General features: G+C 39.2%; 1 protein-coding gene across 2 annotated transcripts in view; it reads right to left on the bottom strand.

The window, feature by feature from the left end:
• The window catches only part of sptlc2a (serine palmitoyltransferase, long chain base subunit 2a), a 116,244-nt gene that overhangs the window by 7,528 nt on the left and 84,958 nt on the right, over positions 1-23,758 (bottom strand). For both annotated transcript variants that reach the window (XM_072568158.1, XM_072568159.1), the window contains 2 exons: positions 7,944-8,079; positions 3,568-3,697 (listed from right to left, as the gene is read on the bottom strand). In XM_072568158.1, the coding sequence (XP_072424259.1) occupies positions 3,568-3,697; positions 7,944-8,079 (266 nt within the window). The remainder of the gene's footprint in view (positions 1-3,567; positions 3,698-7,943; positions 8,080-23,758) is intronic.

Raw genomic sequence — 23,758 nt, 5'->3', positions numbered from 1 at the left:
CAGTACAGTGGAGGGGTCAGGGAAAATATTGACTGATAATTTAGAGGCGCATCAAAGCCCAGTGTCCAAACAATGCAGTGTGCTTCCAAGGGAAGAAAACAAATCAAAAATTCAAAACATTGATGAAATATTAGAGAAATTATTTAAGAACTGCTGCAGAGTTTGAACTGGCTCATGCTAAACTTTATTGCTGAAAGTTTAGTTTACATTACAGTTCCAAGCTGGTAGGTACCCAACATTTCATATCCTGAAGAGACAATTAAGTATTACTCAAACAGTACTAAATTTTAAACTTTCAGTGCTTGGGTGCACAGCTAAATAGAATTGAAGGTAACATTCATGATGGAATGTACTATTTAATAAAATGATGAAATGTGCCAACAAATATTTAACCCAAGAGACCTTTTGTGCACGTAAATGACAAATTTGAAAAGACCATCTTAGGACCTTGACAACTACCAGGGCAAAGACTCATTATAGAAGCCTCTCAAGCAATTTGATAATTGAACATTAGTTTCAAATTTTACATCACTGGGATAGCAGGTCAAACTAAATCAACTTCATTACACTGGATTCATAATATGGTAAAATTAAAATAAACTCTCAAAATCGCTCAACTGTTCCTAACCAAACTTGACAAACAACAGATTTGGATCACCAAGTTCATAACTTAAATATTAGCAATTTATTATTAAGAATTTAACTTCAGCAGAACACCGATAAACCACAAGGTAATCCAATTAACATATACAATCTTCCTCTCACACCAGTGAGACACAAACTTGGAATTAAAGTAGTGTACACGGTCAATTGTCGTAAAACTCCATCTGAGTCACACAGCCATGACCATAATGGAGAAGGCTCAAAGGGTTGAATGGCCTACACCAGCTCCTATTTTGGATTTCTATCACAAAAACAGATTTGTGGGACCAAGCAACGGTAACTTTCTTCCACCTCAAGTCTAATTCATGGCACAAAGGCAATCCTGAACTTGACATGGAATCACTAACACTTATGTCCTTAGAATCCCTACAGTGTGGAAACAGGCCCTTCGGCCCAACTAGTCCACAATGACCCTCCAAAAAGCAACCCACCCAGACCCATTCCCCTATATTATCCTTTATCTACTCCTATCTAATGCACCTAACCTACACATCCCTGAACACTTTGGGAAATTTAGTTTGGCCAATTCAACTAACCTGAACATCTTTGGAGTGAGGGGGGAAACCGGAGCACCCGGAGGAAACCCATGCAGCCACAGAATGTGCAAACTCCACACAGACAGTTTGCCCGAGGTTGGAATTGAACCCGGTTCCCACTTCAAATTATTTTTATTTTTCTGCTAACACATGGTTTACCAAATTCACTTTTTTACAGACACCTTGCTGGAATTTCAAAGTATATTAATTACTCCAGAATACATGATTTTGACATACATTATTTCAAAATAGATTACTTCAAAACATGCGAAACAATGAAACAGAATAGTTTCCTCCTCACCATCAGATGATGCAAAAATCTCATTTTCTTTTAAGTACACCAGAGAGAAGTCCCTTCATAATCACAAATGGATACTGACCTTAGTGGGAAATGACGGGGCATAACCAAGAGGAAAGTGAAGCAAAATACCCAGACTCTGCACTTTATTGATTGAAACAGTACAAAAATGATGGAGTGAATGGTTCCTCTAGGTGCATGCCAATTGAGCATAACATTACATCTTTTGACAATTATATGGGGCTCATTAGATGAATCTTGAAACTTTAGCATTTCTGCTTAAAGCCCTAAATTCAAACAGTGTAACAGGAGACCTTTTTCAGATAAAATTACCATTGCCATGTGGGAGCAATTTTATTATTTTGTTTAAATAAAATGTGAAGTTTTTTTGTTTAAAATGAACTTCAGGATAAAAGACTTCCCAATTTAAAATAAAGCACCGTACGATTGCAGAAACAACAAAGAAAATACAATTTAGGAGTGCAGAGTTGTAGGAATACTAGTAATATATTTTAAATGTTAAGGTACTTGGCCCTTAGGGAGTTAGATGGTTTGATAATTAACTTTCATCTTTGGCCAAAACTCGCAATTAGAATGCTGATAAATGTCATTACACACGCGTTTTGTTAGTTAAGTATTTCAAAGTAATTGCTTAAAAACAAGCCCAGTTTCTACACTTTCAGCAGCATTTCTAAAAACGCAGTTCATGTAGCTCAGCGTTTTAGCTCTATAAATGTCATTCAACAGTAAAGCGGTTGAATGAAGTGCCCAAAAAGAAAATGCCATTAAACAGCATCTTGTTCAAGTTACTATGATTGATAAAAAGGGACAAGGACATCAAAAGTTTCAGACATGAAAAGTTACTAAGGGCATTCATACAATACCAGGGAATAAGTCCTAGCTCATTAATCACCCACTGCTTACTGACCTATAAAAGGCTTCTGTTCCTCAACATCTCAAATTTAAAATTCTCACTTTCAAACTGTTTCACAGACTCACTTCTCTTCCTCTATTATCCTTAGAAATTTAATCTCTCTCCACCTTGGGCATTTCACTCAAATTACCTGACTGACTTTCAGCTCCCAGCCCATTTGAGTAGTGTAACCATTGATCAGTTCTTCAAAGTTCAGTCTTGTATCTTGTCTGTTTGCTCCCTCCTAATTAGGCTCAGTTGCTTCGGTTCTTTAATCTGTCCCTTAAAATCCACACTGATGCTTCAGGACACAGTTCAGGCAATATTTCACTATAAGGATGTAATTTTTCTGATAAAACATCCAACAAAGCCTAATATCTTAGGTGAATGCAAAGGATGCTCTCCCTGGTATTCTGGCCAATACCTATCCCTCAACTATTAAGTTTTTAAAGAGAAAACAGATTATCTGGTTATTACCACAGTCGTTTGTGGAAGTTTGCTGTGTTCAAATTGGCTGCTCTGTTTTCTACATTACAACAGCAACCACACAATTATTTCAGCTGTAAAATGCATTTGGGTGTCCTGAGATTACAAAAAGTCAATTTTTCAAAGTGTAAAATTCACATGGAACGCAACATCAATTATTTCAGGATCTGAATAGGAGTGCTTGGAGCCATCTCAACTCATGCCTCTAAATTCAAGAATTAATTTTGCCTATTTAGCTAATGACATAAAACTTGAGACATTGTCCTTGTATAGCAATTATAGTATCAAATTAAACCTTTTATTAGCTAATTAACTTGAAGAACAATGTTAATTTCCAATTACAAGCTTTGATGACATTAAACAAAAATGATTGTCACTGCTTTTTGTACCTAATATACAAGGTTTAGAAAATCAGATATTTTAATGCTAATTGGTAAAAATCAGTAAGCTTAACATATTGAAAGGATGCACCTTCTATTACAACTCCTTTTAAAAGGGCTGACTGTTCCAAAAAGACTCTTGAGCATTGCTTTATTGTGAACTGAATGACATTAAGATTACTTGGAATGGGAGGTCAGTGACAAAACACTCCTAGAACTGAAAATAGTATAGACAAAATTTATTCAGTCTGCAAGGAAATAGATTAGTTTTAAAAATAAAAAAAAACTTACTGTATCCAGCATTTCTCTGGTGTGAGCAGCAGATACACAAAACCTGGCTCGGGATTCAATGATTGGAGTAGCGGGAAAACCAACCACCACAACGCCAACATTTCTCTTCAGCATTTCTCGCCCAAAAGCACTGCAGAAATAATATGTACACTTCAGGCTTCAAGTTTTTAAAAAACATTGAAAAAAGCTTTTTTTCTGAAACTATGGCATAAAAATAATTGGCCTGACATCTTGCAAGCTTCATTGTTGAGAGAGCAGTTCTAGAATGTTAGCAAAGAACCCTATGGCATCTCTGCAATACTCATGTCCCAAGTAATGGGTGACTGTTTTCAAAGGACACTTGCAATAGGATAGTCCAATCCTGATTATCAAGGCTATTTAGTTTGTGTTGACAACCCAACATTAATGCAATTCACCAAATATAGCTTTCACACATATACAGGTCAATCCTTCAAATCTATCCTATATTTGCTTAAAAATCAGGTTTTAGAACAGAATTAACTCAACATAAATAAGTTTAAGGTTTAAGCAAAAGCCTGCGTGTGTTATTAACTCAACTTTAATAGGCAATGCATTCCGCATTGAAGCAATAATGTGTAAAATCATTTGTTCCAACTACTCACTTTGCGCCTTTGATACTAATCCTAAAGTCAGGTTTATTACCAATTTGTCCATTAGTGGAATCAACCTTGCATTGTTTAACTTCCCCATGATATTCAAACTTTGAATAATTACATCTCATTCTCCCAACACACATCTCATCTACCCAATTAAGTTTGAGTTTCCTCAAGTGTTTGATATTTGTATCACCTGCCTGCTGTCATCACAGCAAATATTCCATTTATGGTGACTAGTAATCCAGAGGCCCAAGAAGATGTAGGAAGGTTGAGCAAACTAACCATAGCACAATTTAACAGGGAGCCATTCGATTGGGGGAAAAGAGAAGTGTAGTTATACTTGGGGATAGTATAGTCAGGGGAATAGGCACTATTTTGTGGCCGTGAGTTCTGAAGGCTGTGTTGCCCGATGCCCGGGTTCAGGATCTCTCATCTGGACTGCACAGGAACTTGGAATGTGAGGAGAAAGGTCGTTATTGTGGTCCACATCGGTTCTAATTGTATCAGTAGCAAGTGGAAAGAGGTCCTGCTGAGGGAATCTGAGCAGCTAAATTACAACGCAGAACCAAAAAGGAAACCACCTCTGGATAACTACCCGAGCCATGAGCAAATTGGTATAGAGTCAACATGATTGTGGCTCAAAAGATTGGAGAGAGAGAGAGAAACGGTTTCAAAATCATGGGATATTGGCACCAGTACTGCAGAAGGAGTGAGCTATTCTGAAGGGACAAGCTCCATCTGGCTGGGACCAGAGTTGCAGCAAGATGCATAACTAGGGCTGTAGATAGGGCTTTAAACTAAATAGTGAGGTGGTGGTGATTTCCAGCAGAGGTTAAAGTCTCCAGAACATTTAATAGGACAGAGTATGGAAAGGACGAGGAATCTAACTTTAGGCACAGAAAATAAGGGGCAATAATGAGAAGGAGGGCAGTTAACACAGGACTGAGGATGTTGTACTTAAATGCACATAGTATAATCAACAAGGTAATTGAGCTTATGGTGCAGATTAAAATTGGCAGGTATGATGCTGTGGGTATCATTCTGCAAGGGGATCAAGGCTAGGAACCGAATATACAGGGATATAGGTGCTATCAAAAGAACAGGTAGAGGGGGCAGGGATTCTTTGTTAGTAAGAAATGAAATTGTCAATTGCGTGAAGCGATATAGAGTTGGAAGACGTAGAATCTGTGTGCCTAGATCTGAGGGTCCACGAAAGAAAAAAGGCCCTGGTGGAAAATCAGGAGATAGAAAAGGCAGAAAACAATGGCACTTTATATAACTTACGGGGGACTTTAATTCGCAGGTGGACTAGGAATATCAGGTTGGTAGCAGATCAAGGAGTTCATGGTATGTCTACAAAATGGAGCAGCTTGGGACAGGCCAACTAAGAGTCGAGCAATTCTGAATTTAAGGAAGTGTAATGAGGTAGAATTGATTAAGGAGCTAAACCCCTAGGGTCCAGAGACCAAAGTATGATAGAATTCACACTGCAGTTTGATAGAGGGAAGATTGAATAAAATCTAACACTGTTACAATCAAGTAAAGGTAACTACAAAGTCATATGGGAGGAACTGGCCAGATTTGATTGGAAGGGGAATCTAGCAGGGAAAATGGTGGAGCAGGAATAGTAGGAATTTCTGGGGTACTTTGGGAAGCATGACAGAAATTTGACCTAAGGAAGAAGAAACATGCTAAGGGAAAAAGGCGGCAACCATGGCTGACAAGGAAAGTCAGGGACAGCATAAAAGCAAAAGCATGTGGTGAAGATCAGTGGGAAGCCAGAGGATTGGAAAACCTTTAAAAAACAGAGGATAACTGAAAAAAAGCAATGAGTTGGGTTGAGAGGTGGAGAAGATGAGATCCAAGAGTGAGCTAGCAAGTAATATAAACGATGATGCAGGAGATATTTTTAAAGAAAAAATCAGAAAAGGTGCAAGAGACAGAAGAGAGGACATTAAGTCACTGGAAAATTGAGGCTGCAGTAGTAGTAATACAAACACAAATGGTGAAGAAACTGAACAGCTACTTTGCATCAGTTTTCACAGTGGAAGAGTTGAGCATAGTGGCCATTGAAGTGATGGTGGGGAAGCTGAAAGGTTTGAAGGCAAATAAATCACCCAGACTAATGGAATATACCCAGGGCTCTGAAGATGATAGAGGCATTGGTGGTGATCTTTCAGGAATCATTGGAGTCAGGGAAAGTCCCAGCGGCTTAGAAAATGAAAACTGTAACACCTCTGTTTAAGGAGGAAGGGAGGCAGAAGATAGGAAACTAGAGGTCAGTTAGCCTGACCGTAATTGTTGCTCAGATTTTACAGTTCATTACCAAGGATGAGATTGTTCATTTCTTCTAAGTCAGCATGGTTTCATCAAGGGAGGTCATGCCTAACAAATCTGTGAGGTAAGAACAAATTAGACAAAGGAGAGTCAGCGGATGTGATCTATTTGGATTTCCAGGTCTTTGACAAGCTGACTGGCAGAAGGCAGAGTGGGACATAAAAGGGTTTTTTTTCCAGGATGGCAGCCAGTGACTAGTGGAGTTCTGCAGGGGCCTGTATTGGGACCACAAATATTCACGTTGTACATTAACAATTTGGACATCTGCTGTTGCTAAGTTTGCTTATGATAAAGACAAGAGGGGGGTGGACAGAGTCAATGGGCCATATGGACTAATCCTGCTCCGATGGTTCTCTCCTCTCACCCATCTCAAAGATATATTAACATGAAAAATAGAAGCCAGAGACCATATTACCTCTAAAACCTGTCCTGCGATTCAATACGATTCTAGCTCAACTCCACGGTTCCCCTCTTATCACAGCCCCAAACCCCCGTTCTAGATTCAGTGTGAAGCATATCAAGTCTCTTTACCATAGAGGCACTATGCCCAATTTAGTTAACATCTTATCCCTTACATCCCTAGAGTCAAACTAATGAGCCTTGGCCTCTAAACCAAGGACAAGCTTCATCTGCATGCTAGACACAAATGGTTTACTCTGAGCTTCACTTTGCTACATGGAAGGCAGAGGACATACTTCAAGGAAAAAATGCAACAGCCTCTCTAAGTCGTAAGAATTCCGGCCCAAATTCAGGAAAAAAAACACCCATCAAGGTCTCACTTGTTTCAAATGACAGGCCCAGCTGAAGATCAAGTACAAATGGCAGAGAGAAAATCTGAGCATCTCATCTATCTGCTTCAGTAAATACCACCTAGTCCACTTGTGGCAGGAACATGGGCTAATATTGGATTAGTTAGTCACCTCACTCATAACAATGAAGTGTAAGAAAACAATCCTTGATCCCAATGGTCAAAGGTGAGAAAATACAATTCCCATGGTCAGAAACATTGCAACAAAGGGATGTGGCCAATTTTGCTTGACCGCCCCCCCCCCCCCCAATTCAAACAAAGACTAACTCCCTACTAGGGAGCAAGCTAGAGTTTAAAAGGAGACTTCTGTCTCCTAAGTGACAGTGCAAGCTTTGTAAGACAGTCTAAATCCATGGAATTTTATAGTTGTTAACTTTTCAACAAGAGCCATGATGATTACACAGTCCAGAAGGTACAAGGTGGTTTGTCAGATTTCAAAAATGGAAAAAACACTGCTCATTTTTGATTTCTTCTGTTTGTTTATTTAAAGCTACACTCTAGTGGAGATTTTTGCAAAACTGCTAGTAAAGGTAATAATTTTGTTACTACAGACAGCTGAAAGAAACTTAAAATCTGAGCCTACACTACAAAGCCAGAGTATGTTTCTAATTTACCCAATTTTGGCTGGCATGTACAGCATCAAAGGCACAACTGGTGAATCATCATTTCCATAGATAATGAATCCCATTTCCTTCAGTCTTCTTCTGAAGTACCGAGTGTTCGCCGCCAGCTGTTGAACCCGGGTTTGACCTAAAGACGAAACGAAGAAGAAAACATACAAATTAGTAATTTAAAGCTACAGGTGCAACTAAAAAAATGCATTGCATGAGCTAGGAAACAAACATACAAAGGAGAGAAGCTCATTAAGTCCACATTTTGGTTAAATGTCTATTGAGAATATGAAACATTAAATAATGGTGCCTGTGTGTTGGTTTAAAATACATCCCATTCAAGGTCTAATGACTTTGTGTCTCCCCTCCCATCAAGGGGCAAAAATCTGTTCACATGCGGAATCTGTCCCACAGAACTAATGCTGCTATGTTGATTGATGCCATGGTTTCATAAACACTTGCACACACCAAACCTTGAAATCAATGGCAAATCAAGTAAATGCACAAATTGTGTATTTCCAACTGACGAAAGCCTTGAGCTGCAAGCACATTTAAACAAAAAGATGAAACAAACAGCTGGGAGCTGCTGGAACACTGCATCATAACATTAGAGGTTTTTTCAAGCATGTAACTGCAATAAATTAGACTTAAAACAATTAATGTAAACTAACACACATTGGCTAAAACATGCAAGTGTAAATACAGAAGCAAATTAAAGCATCAACATATAAAGATAGCCGGATTCATTTACTCAAAACCAGCAACAATTGGAATAACCGCATGAAAGTTAGCAGGGGCAAAAGTACAGGTTATTCAAGCTTCAGGAGATGTCATGCATTAGTAAAGTATACTGCAGTTAAGGGATGACCTTCAATGGACTTTGTCATTGAAGCTTGACTTTATAGAATCAATCTGCAGTTTACAACAAACAGATGGACTTGAGCTTTATTACAGCACATCAATTCACAACCCGATTTTGCAATTTTGTGAATTTTGTCCCTTCACAAATCAGTTACATAAAAATGCTGTATTATGCTGATTAAACTGAAATTACTAATAAACTGCGATGTAATTCAAACCCCCACAATTAATAGTTTTCTCTCCTTGAGTTACCATTCAGCCCATTAGCCTCAGTATCTCTTACATTGTTATTATTTGGATTTTAGAACAGCATCTATAGAACAAGGTCACCCAATTAGAAATGTAGTTATATAGAGATAGAGTGCTTAGTGGCACGGGGTAAAAACAACAATCCTCCCCCTCAATGTCAGCAAAACGAAGGAGCTGGTCATTGACTTCACGAGGCAGAAAACAGGCCATGCCCTGTCTGTATCAATGATGCTGAGGTGGAGATAGCCAATAGCTTTAAGTTCCAAGCAGTAAATATCACAAATCTGTCCTGGTCCATCCACATCAACACTACAGTCAAGAATGCATAATGCCTCTTACCAATTCCTATAGATGCACCATAGAAAGGATACTATTGGGATGCATCACAGCTAGGTAAGGCAACTACTGTTCAAGACAGCAAGAAATTAGTTATAAACGTAGCCCAGTCCACCATGCAAGCTTGCCTGTCCTCCATCCATCGAATCAGCTCAAGAAAACGACCAAAGATCCCACCCACCACCTTCAATCGGGCAGGTGAGCAGAGCTCAAGTTAAAGTTGATCATTCTCTGTGCCTTCTTTATAGTGTTAACACTATATTCTGCATTCTGTTCTATTATTCTGATGTACTTATGTAAGGTAGGCTTTGTCTGGGTAGCATGCAAAACAATACTTTTCACTGTACTGTGGTATGTGTGATAACAAATCAAATAAGACATTATAGATTAATTACTGCAATAATATTGACATTACTAATCACATTTCCTGTAAATGTTGTTTGAATTTCAGAGCCACATCTAAAGAACAAGGTCACCTAGTTATAAATTTAGTCAAAAAAAAACCAACCAGGAAAGCAGTGTTAAAGCTCCCCCACCTCATCCCACCCCTCAACTCTACTGAATTAGCTCACTTCAGCTACAGTAGGTTCCTGTATAGTTGTTCTTTGTATGTTTGTGAGGGAGACATGAAAAGTTTGTAATCGTCAACTAGATCTCTAACCAATAACACACTTGAAACGTTATATAGCAAAGCCATGAGAGAACAGGATCAAATGCTGTTGTGGTACCCTTTATGATAACAGGGTCTGCCAAGACTCATTGGTTTAATTGAAAATATTGGGAGCTACTTGTGGAGGACCACATACTTCCTCCAAAGATAATCCAATCACTTTTTTTTGTGGAAAACACTGATCAAATTATCCCTTAAAAGATGAAAATGTGAAGTGCTAAATTATTATTTGGCCCTCATTTAAGTGAATTGGAGTGCTGGCAACTGCAATGTTTGACCAATTAACCTTGTTAATTTTTAACCATGCAAGAATTTTTAGAAACAGCAGGATGATGGGAGACAGATCGAGTTATGCATTTGAAAATTTTAACAGGATACAGCAGATAGTATTAGATTGTTCTTTTATTCACCTTCTTGGCAAGTACCAAATACATTCAAATGACTTCATCTGTTCAAAACAAACACTATATACCAAAATCTCCCACTGAAGTTCTTATAGATCCTTCACAACTTGCAATCTTGAGTTTGTAAACCAAGCAGTTCTTAGACAGGTTACCAGAATTTTTTATTCCTATTATATGGACAGCATCATAACATTAGTTTGTCAACATATCAGAATCAAATACAGGAGTGATTAAAAAAAGGTATCTTCTGCGCTGGTTTTGGGGACGGGAGGTGTTTGTGCAAATGCACTTTCTACAGGAATTACACTTACAGACTCCCGCAAGTCTTTAGTTGTAAAGAGAACTTCAGGTATCAACTTCAAATTCCTTCACATATGTTAACAACAAGCAAAGTACAAGGATTATATTCACTATAGAAGAGTTACCAACATGGATATATTTCAGTAAATAAATGATAGCAGCATCATTTAATACATTATGTTATTACAATCAAAAAGCAGCTTGTTCCAAGTTGTGGAATCTGTGTCAATTAGACACATTCTGATTGACTGTGAATCTATCCCCTAAATTTAATTAGCTAGTCATTCTGATATTTGATTCTGCATAAATTACCACTTTTGATATGTAAATAATGGATTTACTTCAAGCTCATTCACATCTGACTTTTTTTCTACTACGTCCCATTCTGAGATATTGTATACACAATCTCTCCATGTTCAGCAAAAAATCTAGTACTTTGTTAAATTCTGAAAAAAGCTACCACAACAACAGATGGGGGGGGGGGGGGGGGGGGGGGCGGCGGGGGGGGGGGGGGGGGGGTGAAGAGAAATCTGAAGATCATTGAACAGAGGAGTAGATAACATTGTAACTGGAATTTGGCTGATAATGGCATTTGTTGGATTCACTGATGTAAATATTGGCAGAAAAGCTAGTTGTGTTGAGAACATGGTCTGAAAAGGGATATGGATACATTAAGCAAATGGGTTAAAAATAGGCAGAAAAAGAGGAGATAGCCTATTCTTATTCCAAAATCACTTGTTTGTAAGTCTTTTCCATTATTCTTTCATTGGATATGGGTGTCACTGGCAAGGGCACGATTTATTGCTCATTCCAAATTGCCTTCGAATTGAGTGGCTTGCTGGGCCATTTCAAAGATCAGGTTAGAGTCGACCAGAATATGGTGGGCTGAGTTACATGTAGGCCAGATGGGAGTGAATTCTATTTTTGAATAATTATGCAATTTAATAGCTTCAAATGAACACGGCTACAAGAAAGTTAGCAAATTTTCTTACTTTGTGGAAGAAATATCGATGATTATTTACTAGAATTTAAGGGCACTTATCAAACTACACCAATGAAGCAATTCTATCGTACAAACTGCAGCACAATAGTTTAAGTTAGGTTGGCTAAGCCAACAACAAAACCAACATTATGCAAAATCTTAGTATTCTTCAGGAAAGGTTAGCCTTGGTCTCATCTTTCCTAAATCACCTGTCAGGTCAGCGGAGAGCAAACTGAAGGCATTTAATTCACCAATTAACAGCTTTTCTTTACCAAAGTTAACTTAAAGACCATTATTTCAGAGGTTCCAGCCATGTACATATTAAAAAGGCAGTCTGGAAAAAGTCCATCCAGCCTGAGTCATGCAAGTACATTATATACATTTGCCGCCTCACCAGAGAAACACCTTATCTTGAATGCAGATAATTTGATTTAAAACCAGAGGCTATTAAAGAAAAGTCTGAGAAATTCCTCCCCAATTCTTAGAAATAATCCACAAGGAGGCCACTCTGGATTGATTATTATCCTGTGGCCCTAACCTTTAGGCAAGGTGATCTCTGTCCCAGACAGACACTAGGATCAGCTTTGATTGTGACTTTTGGTCCTCCCAAACTTATCAAGTTGAAAAACAGAGCACACAAGCAATCTATTCCCTTCATAATCTTGTAAAACTCAAATCAAATCACCCCTAAATCTACGCCTCTCTAAACTGTAGAGTCCCAGCCTTTTGAGCTTATCTCACCAAGATGCTTTAAACTGGGTATTAATCATATGACCCTTCACCACATGTTTTCCAAAGCCTCAATTTCACCCACCATGTAATAATGATTTCCCCATTGCAATTCTAATACCATAAATTTATCTGGTTTTACCAGATTAAGGACAAACTTAGAATTCGAATTCTATCAGGTGAGCTTTTATTCACAACCATCCCAATCATACAGTAATCTATTTGTTTCACCACATAAACAATAAAATTTAAACTCAGACCTACAGCTTAAGATTCAAATTAAAACCATACCATGAACATTATGTTTAGCAGCTTTTGAATCTATCAGAGGATTGCAGCAATGATGGTCTAGAGTGACAACATTTATAATTTTGCATCTTAAATTAACACTTGGAATGAAGCTCCAGTTTTAAAGGAGAATTAGCTATAGTCTTGAAGTCACCCATTTCAGCACATCATCCATGCTTTTCTGTTTGGTTGCTGCAATTTATCAGCTTTTCTTTATTATTCTGCTGAGACCTGATGCTGAATTATGCATCATGTCGCCAAAACTGCTTCTCACACTTCAAAATAGAGGATTCTATGAAAAGCTAATTGCTTAAATGAATATTTGGAGCTTACAATAATCAGAAAGATTTATGAGCTTTTCGAAGGCCTTCAGTGAATGGCTGAGGTTTTCTTTATTCTAAATTTAGAAGCTAAAAAACTAAGCATTTTAAAGAATTCTTTTCATATGGCAAATTTTTTTTTTGAAAAACAGAAGAAGCTGTGTTTTTGTTTCAGTAAGTCCTACACGTGGTCATCTGTGGAGAATTCTTTTGCTTTGAGGAATTTCTTTTTGAAGAGGAGTCATTTTAATTCAGTTAATCAGCTAAATGGTTGATTTTAAGATGTTTGATATATAATTTTAATTTTTTCCATCTTAACATTCTTTTCTGTAGGTAATGAAAGGCAGCTTATTTTAAACATACGTTATTGAAAGTTCCTTTATTTAGGTTTAATGTTATTATGGGCATATGAAGTAGAGTGGGATGGCTAGTAGATTTAGAGTTATTACACAGCAGTAGTCAGATAGATGAGTGACTGTCAGGAAAGGTAACAAGATAGTTCAAAAGTCACGGGTGGCTACTCGTCTATAAAATAGACTTTCAGTCTTTGATACTGTGAAAGTGGGATGGTTTCTCGGAGGTAAACAGAAGGGGCAGTCAGTTATTGGACACTGGGAATGATTAAGTTAGGTAGCATTTGACAAAATATAATAGTTGCTATAGGGGACACACCTGTCGGGGGATAGTTTGGACATTCTGTGGTAGTGAGCATAAATTTAGAATGGTTTGTTTTCCTGGTGCGATTAAGGATGTCTCCAAATGTTTCAAGTATATGGTTAAAGGTGAGATTGAGAAATTGGAAATTATTGTATACATTGACAGGAATGACATTTTTAGGGAAAATATTAAAGCAATACAGAGTGAATTTAAGTTAGGCAGAAGATTAAAAAATAGAGTTGAGAAGTATGGCACTGGAAAAGCACAGCAGGTCAGGCAGCAACCAAGGAACAGGAGAGTCAATGTTTCGGGCATAAGCCCTTCACCAGGAATGCGGGGGTGAAAGGGAGCGGAGGGATAAATAGGAGGGTGGGGGTGGGTCACTGGGGATAGGTGTCTGCAGGTCGGGCGGGGGGGGGGGGGGGTTGATTGCAATAGTTCAGTGAGGAGGGTGGAACAGATAGGTGGGAAGGAAGATGGACAGGTAGGACAGTTCAAGAAAGCTATGCCAAGTTGGAGGATTGGATCTGTGACGAGGTGGGAAGAGGGAAGATTTAGAAATTAGTGAAGTTGATATTGATGCCATGTGGTTGAAATGTTCCAAGGTGAAGATGAGGCATTCTTCTGAGTTGTCAGGTGGCTTGGATTTGGCAGTGGAAGCTGCCCAGGACTTGCATATCCTTGGGCAGAGTGGGAGGGGGAGTTGAAGTGGTCGGCCACAGGGCAGCAGGGTTGTTTGGTGCTTGGGTCCCAGAGATGTTCCCCGAAACGTTCCGTGAGTTGGCGTCTTGTCTCTCTGATGTAGAGGAGACCACATTGAGAACAACGGACACAGTACATGAGATGGTGCAGAAAAATCTCTGCCAGATGTGAAAAGACCCTTTGGGCTTTGGATGCAGATAAGGGGGCAGATGTGGTCGCAGGTTCTACATCTCTTGCAGCAGCAAGGAAAGGTGCTGCATGTAGAGCGTGGACCTGACAAGGGAGTCACGGAGGGAATAGTCTCTGCATAACATCAGACTCCACCACCAGAGATTAAATAAAAGCTTTCTCCTAGTTGATTAAAAAATAGAACCCTAAAAGTAGTAATCTCTGGATTACTCCTAATGCCAAAGTCAAACGAGGGAAGGAACAAAACGATAAAGGAGATAAATCAATGGTTGATGAGGTGGTGTATTCAAGGATTCAGTTTTCTGGACACTTAGAATGTCTTTTGGGATAGATAAGGATGGGTTTAACCTGAACTAGAAAAGGGATCCATATCGAGTTAGAGAGAAGTACAGCATGGATACAGACCCTTCGGTCCAACCCATCCATGCCGATCAGATATTCCAACCCAATTTGTGTCCCACCTTCCAGCACCCAGCCCATATCCCTCCAAACCCTTCCTATTCATATATCCATCTAAATGCTTCTTAAAATGTTGCAATTGTACCAGCCTCCACCACTTCCTCTGGCAGCTCATTCCATACACGTACCACCCTCTGCTTGAAAAAGGTGCCCCTTAGGTCTCTTTTATATCTTTCCCCTCTCACCCTAAATCTATGCCCTCTAGTTTTGGACTCTCTGACCCCAGGGAAAACACTTTGCCTATTTGCTCATTCCATTAAGGAAGACTTTATACTGACAGAGGAGTGGAGGAATTCTAAATAGCAGTGTATGGTCACTTCTACAAGAACACAGTAGTTCCATTCTTGTGCAATCAAGTGTTAAACGAAAGTCATGTAATAGCAGTACCATTTGAACTAAAAGGGCTGCAATTGCATTATAACCAATACACGCTTTAAAACTTGGCACTTTAGAAACAGTGTCCCCAAATGGTCAACCATGTTAATGTCAACCATCTTATAGCAGAACGACATATAAATAGAAAGGTTGATGGGAAAAGCTCTAAATGTGAAGACAGTACGTCAATTAGCAAAGAAAGATGAGAGAGAGTCAGAGTACATAATAAATCCGAAGAACTAAATTGCTTTTATTTAAATGCATGTAAGGATGATGAACTCAGGGCATGTTTAAGAACATGGGAATGGGCCGTCAAAGGTATTACAGAAACTTCAGAGATGGACAAGACTGGCAGCTCAATGCTCTGGGTTTTAGATGATATGGGAAGGGATAGGGAAAGAGGCAAGAAAGGACAGTTGTGGTGTTTTTGATTAAATAATACATTACTGATATAACAAGATATTTCTGAAAAATCATCCAGCAAAAATACATTTTTGTATTTGGTAGAAATTAAAGGAAAGAAAAGATCACCCTGATGGTATGAACTGTAGGCCTCCCCAACACAGGGGAAAGTTGGATAAACAAATATGTAGGGAGATCTCAGATATATGTAAGGAAAGTAAGATTGTAATAATGGGGGGGGGGGGGGGGGTTTAATTTTCCAAACATTGACTGGGGTTACCATAGGGTTAAAGGTTTAGATGGTGAAGAATTTGTTCAATGTTGTCAAGGACATTTTATCAATATGTGGATACTCCGACTAGAGTAGAAAAACTAGACTTCCTTTTGGGCAATATGACAGGGCAGGTGACTGAAGTAAAAGTGGGGGAAGACTTTGGGTCTAGTGACCATAATCCATAATAGTTTCAAAATGGTTATGGAAAAGAATACGCCTTCCATAAAAGTTAAAGTTCTTAATTAGAGTAAGGCAAATTTTAAAGGGTTGAGACAAGAACTGGTGAATTTGTTTTCAGATGTTTCATCACGATGCTAGGTAACATCAGTGTGCAGTGAAATGCTGGTGTTCTGCCCCACTTGCTATCTACGTGTCTTGGTTTGTTGTGCTGAGAGATCATTTCTGGTTAGGTTTCTGAAGGGTTTTTAAATGGGGTCCAAACCTACGTTTGTTAATGGAGCTCCAGTTTGAATGCCTGGCCCTAGAAGTTCACGTGTATCTTTGGCCTGTCCCAGGATGGATGCATTGTCCTAGCCAAACTGGTGTCCCTCTTCATGTGCATGGATACCAGTCACAGTTGGTCACATCTTTTGGTAGCTAGTTGGTGCTCATGTATCCTGGTGATTAGTTTCCTGCCAGTTTGTCCAATGTAATGTTGGTTGCAGTCCTTGCAGGGAATTTTGTATATTATGTTCGCTCTGCTGGCTGTGGGTACAAGACCCTTTAAATTCATCAATGGTTGCTTTAGTGTGGTAATAGGTTTGTGGGCTACCATGATGCCGAGGGGCTGGAGTAGGCTGGTGGTCTCAAATATCTTTGATGTATGGTAGGGTGACTAGAGTCTCTGATGTGGTGATTTCCTGTTAAGGGACCTCAGGGTTCAGGTGCATAACTCTTTGAAATTTATATCGATTCGATTCGATTCGATTACTTACAGTGTGGAAACAGGCCCTTCGGCCCAACAAGTCCACACCGACCCGCCGAAGCACAACCCACCCATACCCCTGCATCTACCCCTTACCTAACACTACGGGCAATTTAGCATGGCCAATTCACCTGACCTGCACATCTTTGGACTGTGGGAGGAAACCGGAGCACCCGGAGGAAACCCACGCAGACACGGGGAGAATGTGCAAACTCCACACAGTCAGTCGCCTGAGGCGGGAATTGAACCCGGGTCTCTGGCGCTGTGAGGCAGCAGTGCTAACCACTGTGCCACCGTGCCGCCCACAAATATCACATATAGACAGGATGGTTAAAAAGGCATTTGGCACGCTTGCCTCCATTGCTCAGACCTTTGAGTGTAGGAGTTGGGAAGTCATGTCGGGGTTGTACAAAACATCGCTGAGGCCTCTTCTGGAATACTGTGCCCAATTCTGGTCAGTTATAGGAAGGATATTAAGCTGGACGGGGTTTAGAAGAGATTTACCAGGCTGTTGCCAGGTACAGAAGGTTTGACTTATAATGAAGGACTGGATAGGCTGGGACTTCTTTCCACTAGAGCATAGTAGGTTGAAAGGTGACCTCACAGACGTTTGTAAAATAATGAGAGAAATAGATGAGGTCTTTTCCCTAGAATGGGGGATTTCATGACTAAGGGGCACATTTTTAAGGTGAGGGGGAAGAAATTAAAAAAAAGACATTGGGGCAATTTTTAAAAAAATTACACAGAGGGCAGCTTTCTGTCTGGAATGAACTTCCTGAGAAAGTGGAGGACATGGTCCCAATTACAAAAGTTAAAAGACACTTGGATAAGTACACAAATAGGTGTGTTTTGGAGGGATATAGGCCAAGAGCAGTCAAGTGGGACTAATTGAATTAGTTTGGGATTATGTGCAGCTTCCATGATACCTAAGAGCCGGATTAGATGGACTGAAGGATCTGTTTCGGTGTTGTATGATTATTTATCTTTTATTTGAAGGCTGCCGACAGCACTTGTACTAAATGCAAAATGGAGCAGTACAAGCAGGGAAAACCACTAGCTATGATAACAGGACAAGTATGTATGCAGTCAAAACTATTGGTAAAGTCATTCAAACGCATTGCTAAAGGGTTTCACTGAAATTTCTATCAAATAAAACTTGCATGCATCATACATAAAACTACTGGGGAAAGGGGAGGGTAAATAATACAGATTAAAGATAGTTCAGTGAAAATGATATAAGAGGAAGAATTTTAGCAGCTTGGGTAGTTTACACATGACAGTAATTAAAGCTAAATTTTAATTAGAGGCCAATAGTATCAAAGCAGACTTTTCTGCCAACCTATATTAGTAGCTTTTGCCAAAGATGAAAAGTTCCAGCCACATGAAAGTTGTGGTATGAGAATGAAACTGGCCCCTCTGATCAGCTGCACCTGAAAAGCATAACAGAAGTAGCCCACTTCCTAGAGTTCTCCACAATTCAATTCTGACATGGATAAAAGCAGGAAATTCAAAATTGTCAGCAAAGGTTGCAGGACAACACTTTCTATGTTTAAGAAATATTTGTCATGCTCAAGCAAACTCAACACCATGGGACCAAAGAATCCATCTGTAACCCTCACATGGTCGTCATCTCAATCCTATTAACATTTTTAACCCTTGCTGGCTGTTTTGTTGAAACGATTGAAGTTGTAAAAGGCTATTTTTCAGTGCTCAATGGCGGGTAAATTTTAAAATCAGATAGCCAAGATGGGCTAGTATCAGCAGCTTCAAATATTTTCAAATAGTATATATTTGCTCAAACATTTGCATATTTGCAATTTGCAACAGGTCCAGTAACCAACAGCTCTAGCAATATAAGAATATACCAGGACTGTCCAATTGTACATATTTTAATTGTATATTATCACAAATGAGAACAGGCCTGACCGTCTGATAACAATAAACCAAATACCAAGTGTCTATGTTAGCAGTGTGAATGTGTGAAATTTCAGCAAAAGGTGATCCCTCAGCATTTAGCCCAACACTAATACAACTGCTCATCAAATCCGGAGAAAAGGGTTCCATGGTATCGATGTCATTGGCATTGTTTACTAAACAAGAGTCTCATACTGACAATACACGTTGGTGATATCTAAGCTAGGTTCATGGAGACAGCACCTGCTCCAAAATGAATTTCCTTGACTCCAATGCTTGTGGAAATTGGATAAAGAATTATGATGCATTTCTAGTTTTAGAATGCTCAATGTGACAGCATTTAAGTACATTGAGCTTGCAAAGTCTTTCTGAAATTTTCGCTTTCAGGTTTAATAAATACAACTAATAATTACGTGTGACATCCCAATAACTAACCTTGCAGTTTTGAAATTTGAGCTAAAGTTCAGTTTTGGACAGTAAAACAGCAAACATTTTTAAACACAAAGCGGGGACAAGAACTACTGATTACAGATAAAGAAGGCTGACTTTAGGAATGAGTTGAGAAAATAAGGGAATTTAAAATAAACTTATTTGTTAAGCAAGCTAGTTTATTTCCTGATTATATCTGCAGGTTTTATTGTTTGTAGTATAGAGTTAAAAATCGTACAACACCAGGTTATAGTCCAACACGTTTATGTGGAAGTACAAGCTTTTGGAGCACTGCTTCTTCGTCATGCAGCTCACTGCATTCTACCACATGTATCAGACTCATCCATGTCAGAGTGGGACTGCTGAGCCAAACCAGGCAACGCTCAACATGCATTCAAACACCATGGTGCAAGTCATCTCATGAAACAGAAGGACACTATCCAGTTGAAGAACATCAGCAACGATAGACATACTTCAATGACTTTACATGGAAGCAGTCTGATGAACACGTGCAAGGTTGACTGATGTAATAATCTTTACAAAAATAATAATCACAAACATGACCAGGAGCAAAAAAGAAATCAAATAAGTCAGCTTAGGGCGAGAGGGGAAAGTAATAAAAAAAGACCGTAGGGGTAGCTTTTTCACGCAGAGGGTGGTACGTGTAAGGAATGAGCTGCCAGAGAAATGGTGGAGGCTCGTACAATTGCAATATTTAAAAGGCATCAGAATGGGTATATGAATAGGAAGGGTTTGGAGGGATATGGGCAGAGTGCTGGCAGGTGGGACTAGATTGGGTTGGGATATTTGGTTGGCACAGACGAGTTGGACTGAAGAGTCTGTTTCCCTGCTGTACATCTCTATGACTCTAAGTGTTTGAGATTAAAACATACACGAAGATGCAGAAAAAGTATCTGCAGTACCAGTGTGACAGCATATTCTGTAGATGTGAGCCAAAAATCCTGTTGTTAGCTAGCTTAATCATACTTGGAACAAAATCCTCTGGTGAAAGCAACCCAAAATCTCAGCAACTAACACATTAAAGCCACGATATCAGATTGCAGCCAGCTTGTCACAAAGTGTTTAGAGTAGCAGTTTTTTTCTTAATGCAAGATATTTTTTAAACTAAGATAGACTTTAATGAATGCTTGCAGATGCATATATTTTAAGAGAGTGGGAAAAGGAGATCGGAGGGGAAAATGTATTCTGAAACAGGCTAGTGGTAACGTTACAGTTAGATTTTATGGGAAATAACGGAGAGCTGAAGTTAGTGGAGCTAATTTTGCAAGTTTATATGTAGATAAGGGGGAAGGGAGAGAAAGCCTTCATAGGATCCAATGGGGAAAATTCTTTTAGCTGGAATCAAGAATTAGAAAATTAGAGAGATTTTGGTTCATTTGATAGAGATTGTGTATTTCCTGTGCTGTTATTGTGGATGGGGAGAAAGAAAGAACAAAATTATTCTTCTGCCAAAAAAATGAGTCTTTATAAAATCAGGGAGGGAACATGAATGCATATACAGTAAAGAGGTCTTTGTTAAACAACAGGGCATACAAGTTGAAGCAATTTGAAGCTTAGGACCTTTAATCATGATTGTACTTCAGAGTTTCAGCCAAGTGATTTGATATCTTTATGTTACTATGCAATTGTATTGCCCAAGATCTTACACCTTCATGGTTCTGGCGCCAGAACTTGTATTAGGCTAGTATCATTTTCAACTTCCCACGCATTGTTTGCAGGTAAAGTTACAGCCCTCGAGCGCAGTAAACAGGCCGAGGGAGGTCAGTTCTTGTTGACTTCTCATCAGACATGGACACATGCACACTGACGATAAAATCATTTGCTACCTACCATCTAGACACCAAGTAAGACAGACAGTATTTAAAAACTAACACATACTAGATTGGATTACATGCAAAGTGCCCACTTGCAACAACAAAAAAAAGAGAGATCAATGCACATGAAGCTCAAAGTGGACTGCATTTTGCAATCATGATTTCACAACCTTTGGAAATGGTGTGAATATTTTGTTGCTGCCATTAGCACGGTGAAAGTCAAGTATTTGGAAATTTAACCTTAAACTTTGATGTCTAAAATCTTAACAGGTATGTGCAGAATTTGTAGCTATTATTTACATTTTTGGGAAGCAACGAAGAAAACAAGCACTACAATTTTCCAATAAAAGAGTTTAAAAAAAAAGAGAATAAAATTAAATTCAGGCCTTTAAATGTGGGTTATCGAAATATCGGCAGTACTTATGCCACTTTGGCTCTATTGCGAACACTGTCGTCCAAGTCAGGTGGTCACAAATTCAAGCCTCACCATGAACTTGGCAGCGTATGACCAAATCTCAATACACTATTGAAGGAATGCCACATTGTTAGAGGATCTGTCAACTGGACAAAACATTAGACAGGGCTGATTATCTACTTAGGTGACGGTGGAGTAGTGGACATTGTGGAAGAATGTTGCAGGTTGCAGAGGGACTGGAATAAACTGCAGAATTGGGCTGAGAGGTGGCAAATGGAGTTCAATGCAGATAAATGTGAGGTGATTCACTTTGGCAAGAATAACAACAAGGCAGAGTACTGGGTCAATGGAAAGATTCTTGGTAATGTGGATGTGCAGAGGGATCTTGGAGTCCATGTACACAGATCCCTGAAAGTTGCCACCCAGGTTGATAGTGCTGTTAAGGCAGCATACGGTGTGTTATGTTTCACTAGTAGAGGGATTGAGTTCCGGAGCTGCAATGTCATGCTGCAACTATACAAAATGCTAGTGCGGCCGCAATTAGAATGTTGTGTACAGTTCTGGTCGCCCCATTACAGGAAGGACATGGAAGCGTTGGAAAAGGTGCAGAGGAGATTTACCAGGATGTTGCCTGGTCTGGAGGGAAGGTCTTGAGGAAAGGCTGAGACACTTGGGTCTGTTCTCATTGGAAAGGAGGTGGCTAAGAGGCGATTTGATACAGGTAAAAACAATGACTGCAGATGCTGGAATCCAGATTCTGGATTAGTGATGCTGGAAGAGCACAGCAGTTCAGGCAGCATCCAAAGAGCAGCGAAATCGACGTTTCGGGCAAAATCAGGAATAAAGGGGATTTGATAGAGACATAGAAAATGATCAGAGGATTAGACAGGGTAGACAGTGAAAGCCCTCTGCCTTGGATGATGACGTCAGCTTGTATGAGGGGGGTATAACTACAAATTGAGGGGTGATAAATTTAAGACAGATGTCAGAGGCAGGTTCTTTGCATAGAATGCCCTACCTGCCAATGTAGTTAACTCAGCCACATTAGGGAGATTTAAACAATCCTTGGATAAGCACATGGATGATGATGGGATAGTGTACGGGATGAGCTTAGAATAGTTTACAGGTCGGCGCAATATTGAGGGCTGAAGGGCCTGCTCTGCGCTGTATTGTTCTATGTTCTAACATATCCTTTTGCAATATTCAAATGTTTTCCTATCCCTTCCGCAACCAACATCACCACAAAAAAATTACCTGGTAGTTTAATTTGCCAATTACAAAACCTTGCTGTGTACCCAATGACTGCACCATTAGTCTACATGAAACTATTTCTGCAGTTTCAAATTAATCAATTGGCTTGGAAATACGTTGGCACATCAGAGGTGACGGCAGGGCATTAAGTGAATGTCTCTACTCAATTTGCTATCTAGGGTTAACAGCACCAGATTTTCAAAAAAAAGTTAACATATTGCTTGCAAGACAGATTCAAATTGATCCTCGTGAGGAGGTAGTGATAGGTGAAACGATCTATTACTCTGTGGTAACAATCGACAGTGGAAATTGCTGTAGCTTGTGCTATAGAAACCCAAATAAGAGAGGCACAAGTAGACCACTCAGCCCCTCAAACCTACTCAACTAAGTAGGCCAGCTGTACACCTGAGCAGTCTTTGTTCCATATATCTCAATGCCCTGCACCCACGTCATGATACTTTTCATGGAACAGCAGGGAATTCTAGATTGCTATTCAAGAAAGCAGATTTTAAAAAAAATTTTGCTAGCAAAATTCCCTGGAATACTCTCTTTCCTGTGAAAATGTTGAATGACCTGCACTTTATTTTTGTATACATTGGTTGAAAACCTGCAGTATAAACAGGATTAAGGAAGGTTCATGTTTCAATTCTGTGCTGGTCACTGGAATAAAAAAAGTCTAGACAGAGTAAAATGTAAATAGCAATTCATTAATCAAAAGTCACACTGTACCAATAAAACAAAGTAATGCAACTTTCAAGTTTTAAATGTGTGTATTTGCATAGCGTTATGATTATGTTCTTGCATTGGAACATATAAGTTCTATTGTCAGTGAGTCACACCATGGAAAAAGTA

The sequence above is a fragment of the Chiloscyllium punctatum genome, chromosome 4 (genome assembly GCF_047496795.1).
Source record: "Chiloscyllium punctatum isolate Juve2018m chromosome 4, sChiPun1.3, whole genome shotgun sequence".
NCBI classification, from domain to species: Eukaryota; Metazoa; Chordata; class Chondrichthyes; order Orectolobiformes; family Hemiscylliidae; genus Chiloscyllium; species Chiloscyllium punctatum.
Note: the sequence above shows the minus strand (reverse complement) of the source record. Positions and strands in the feature narration are given on the sequence as shown.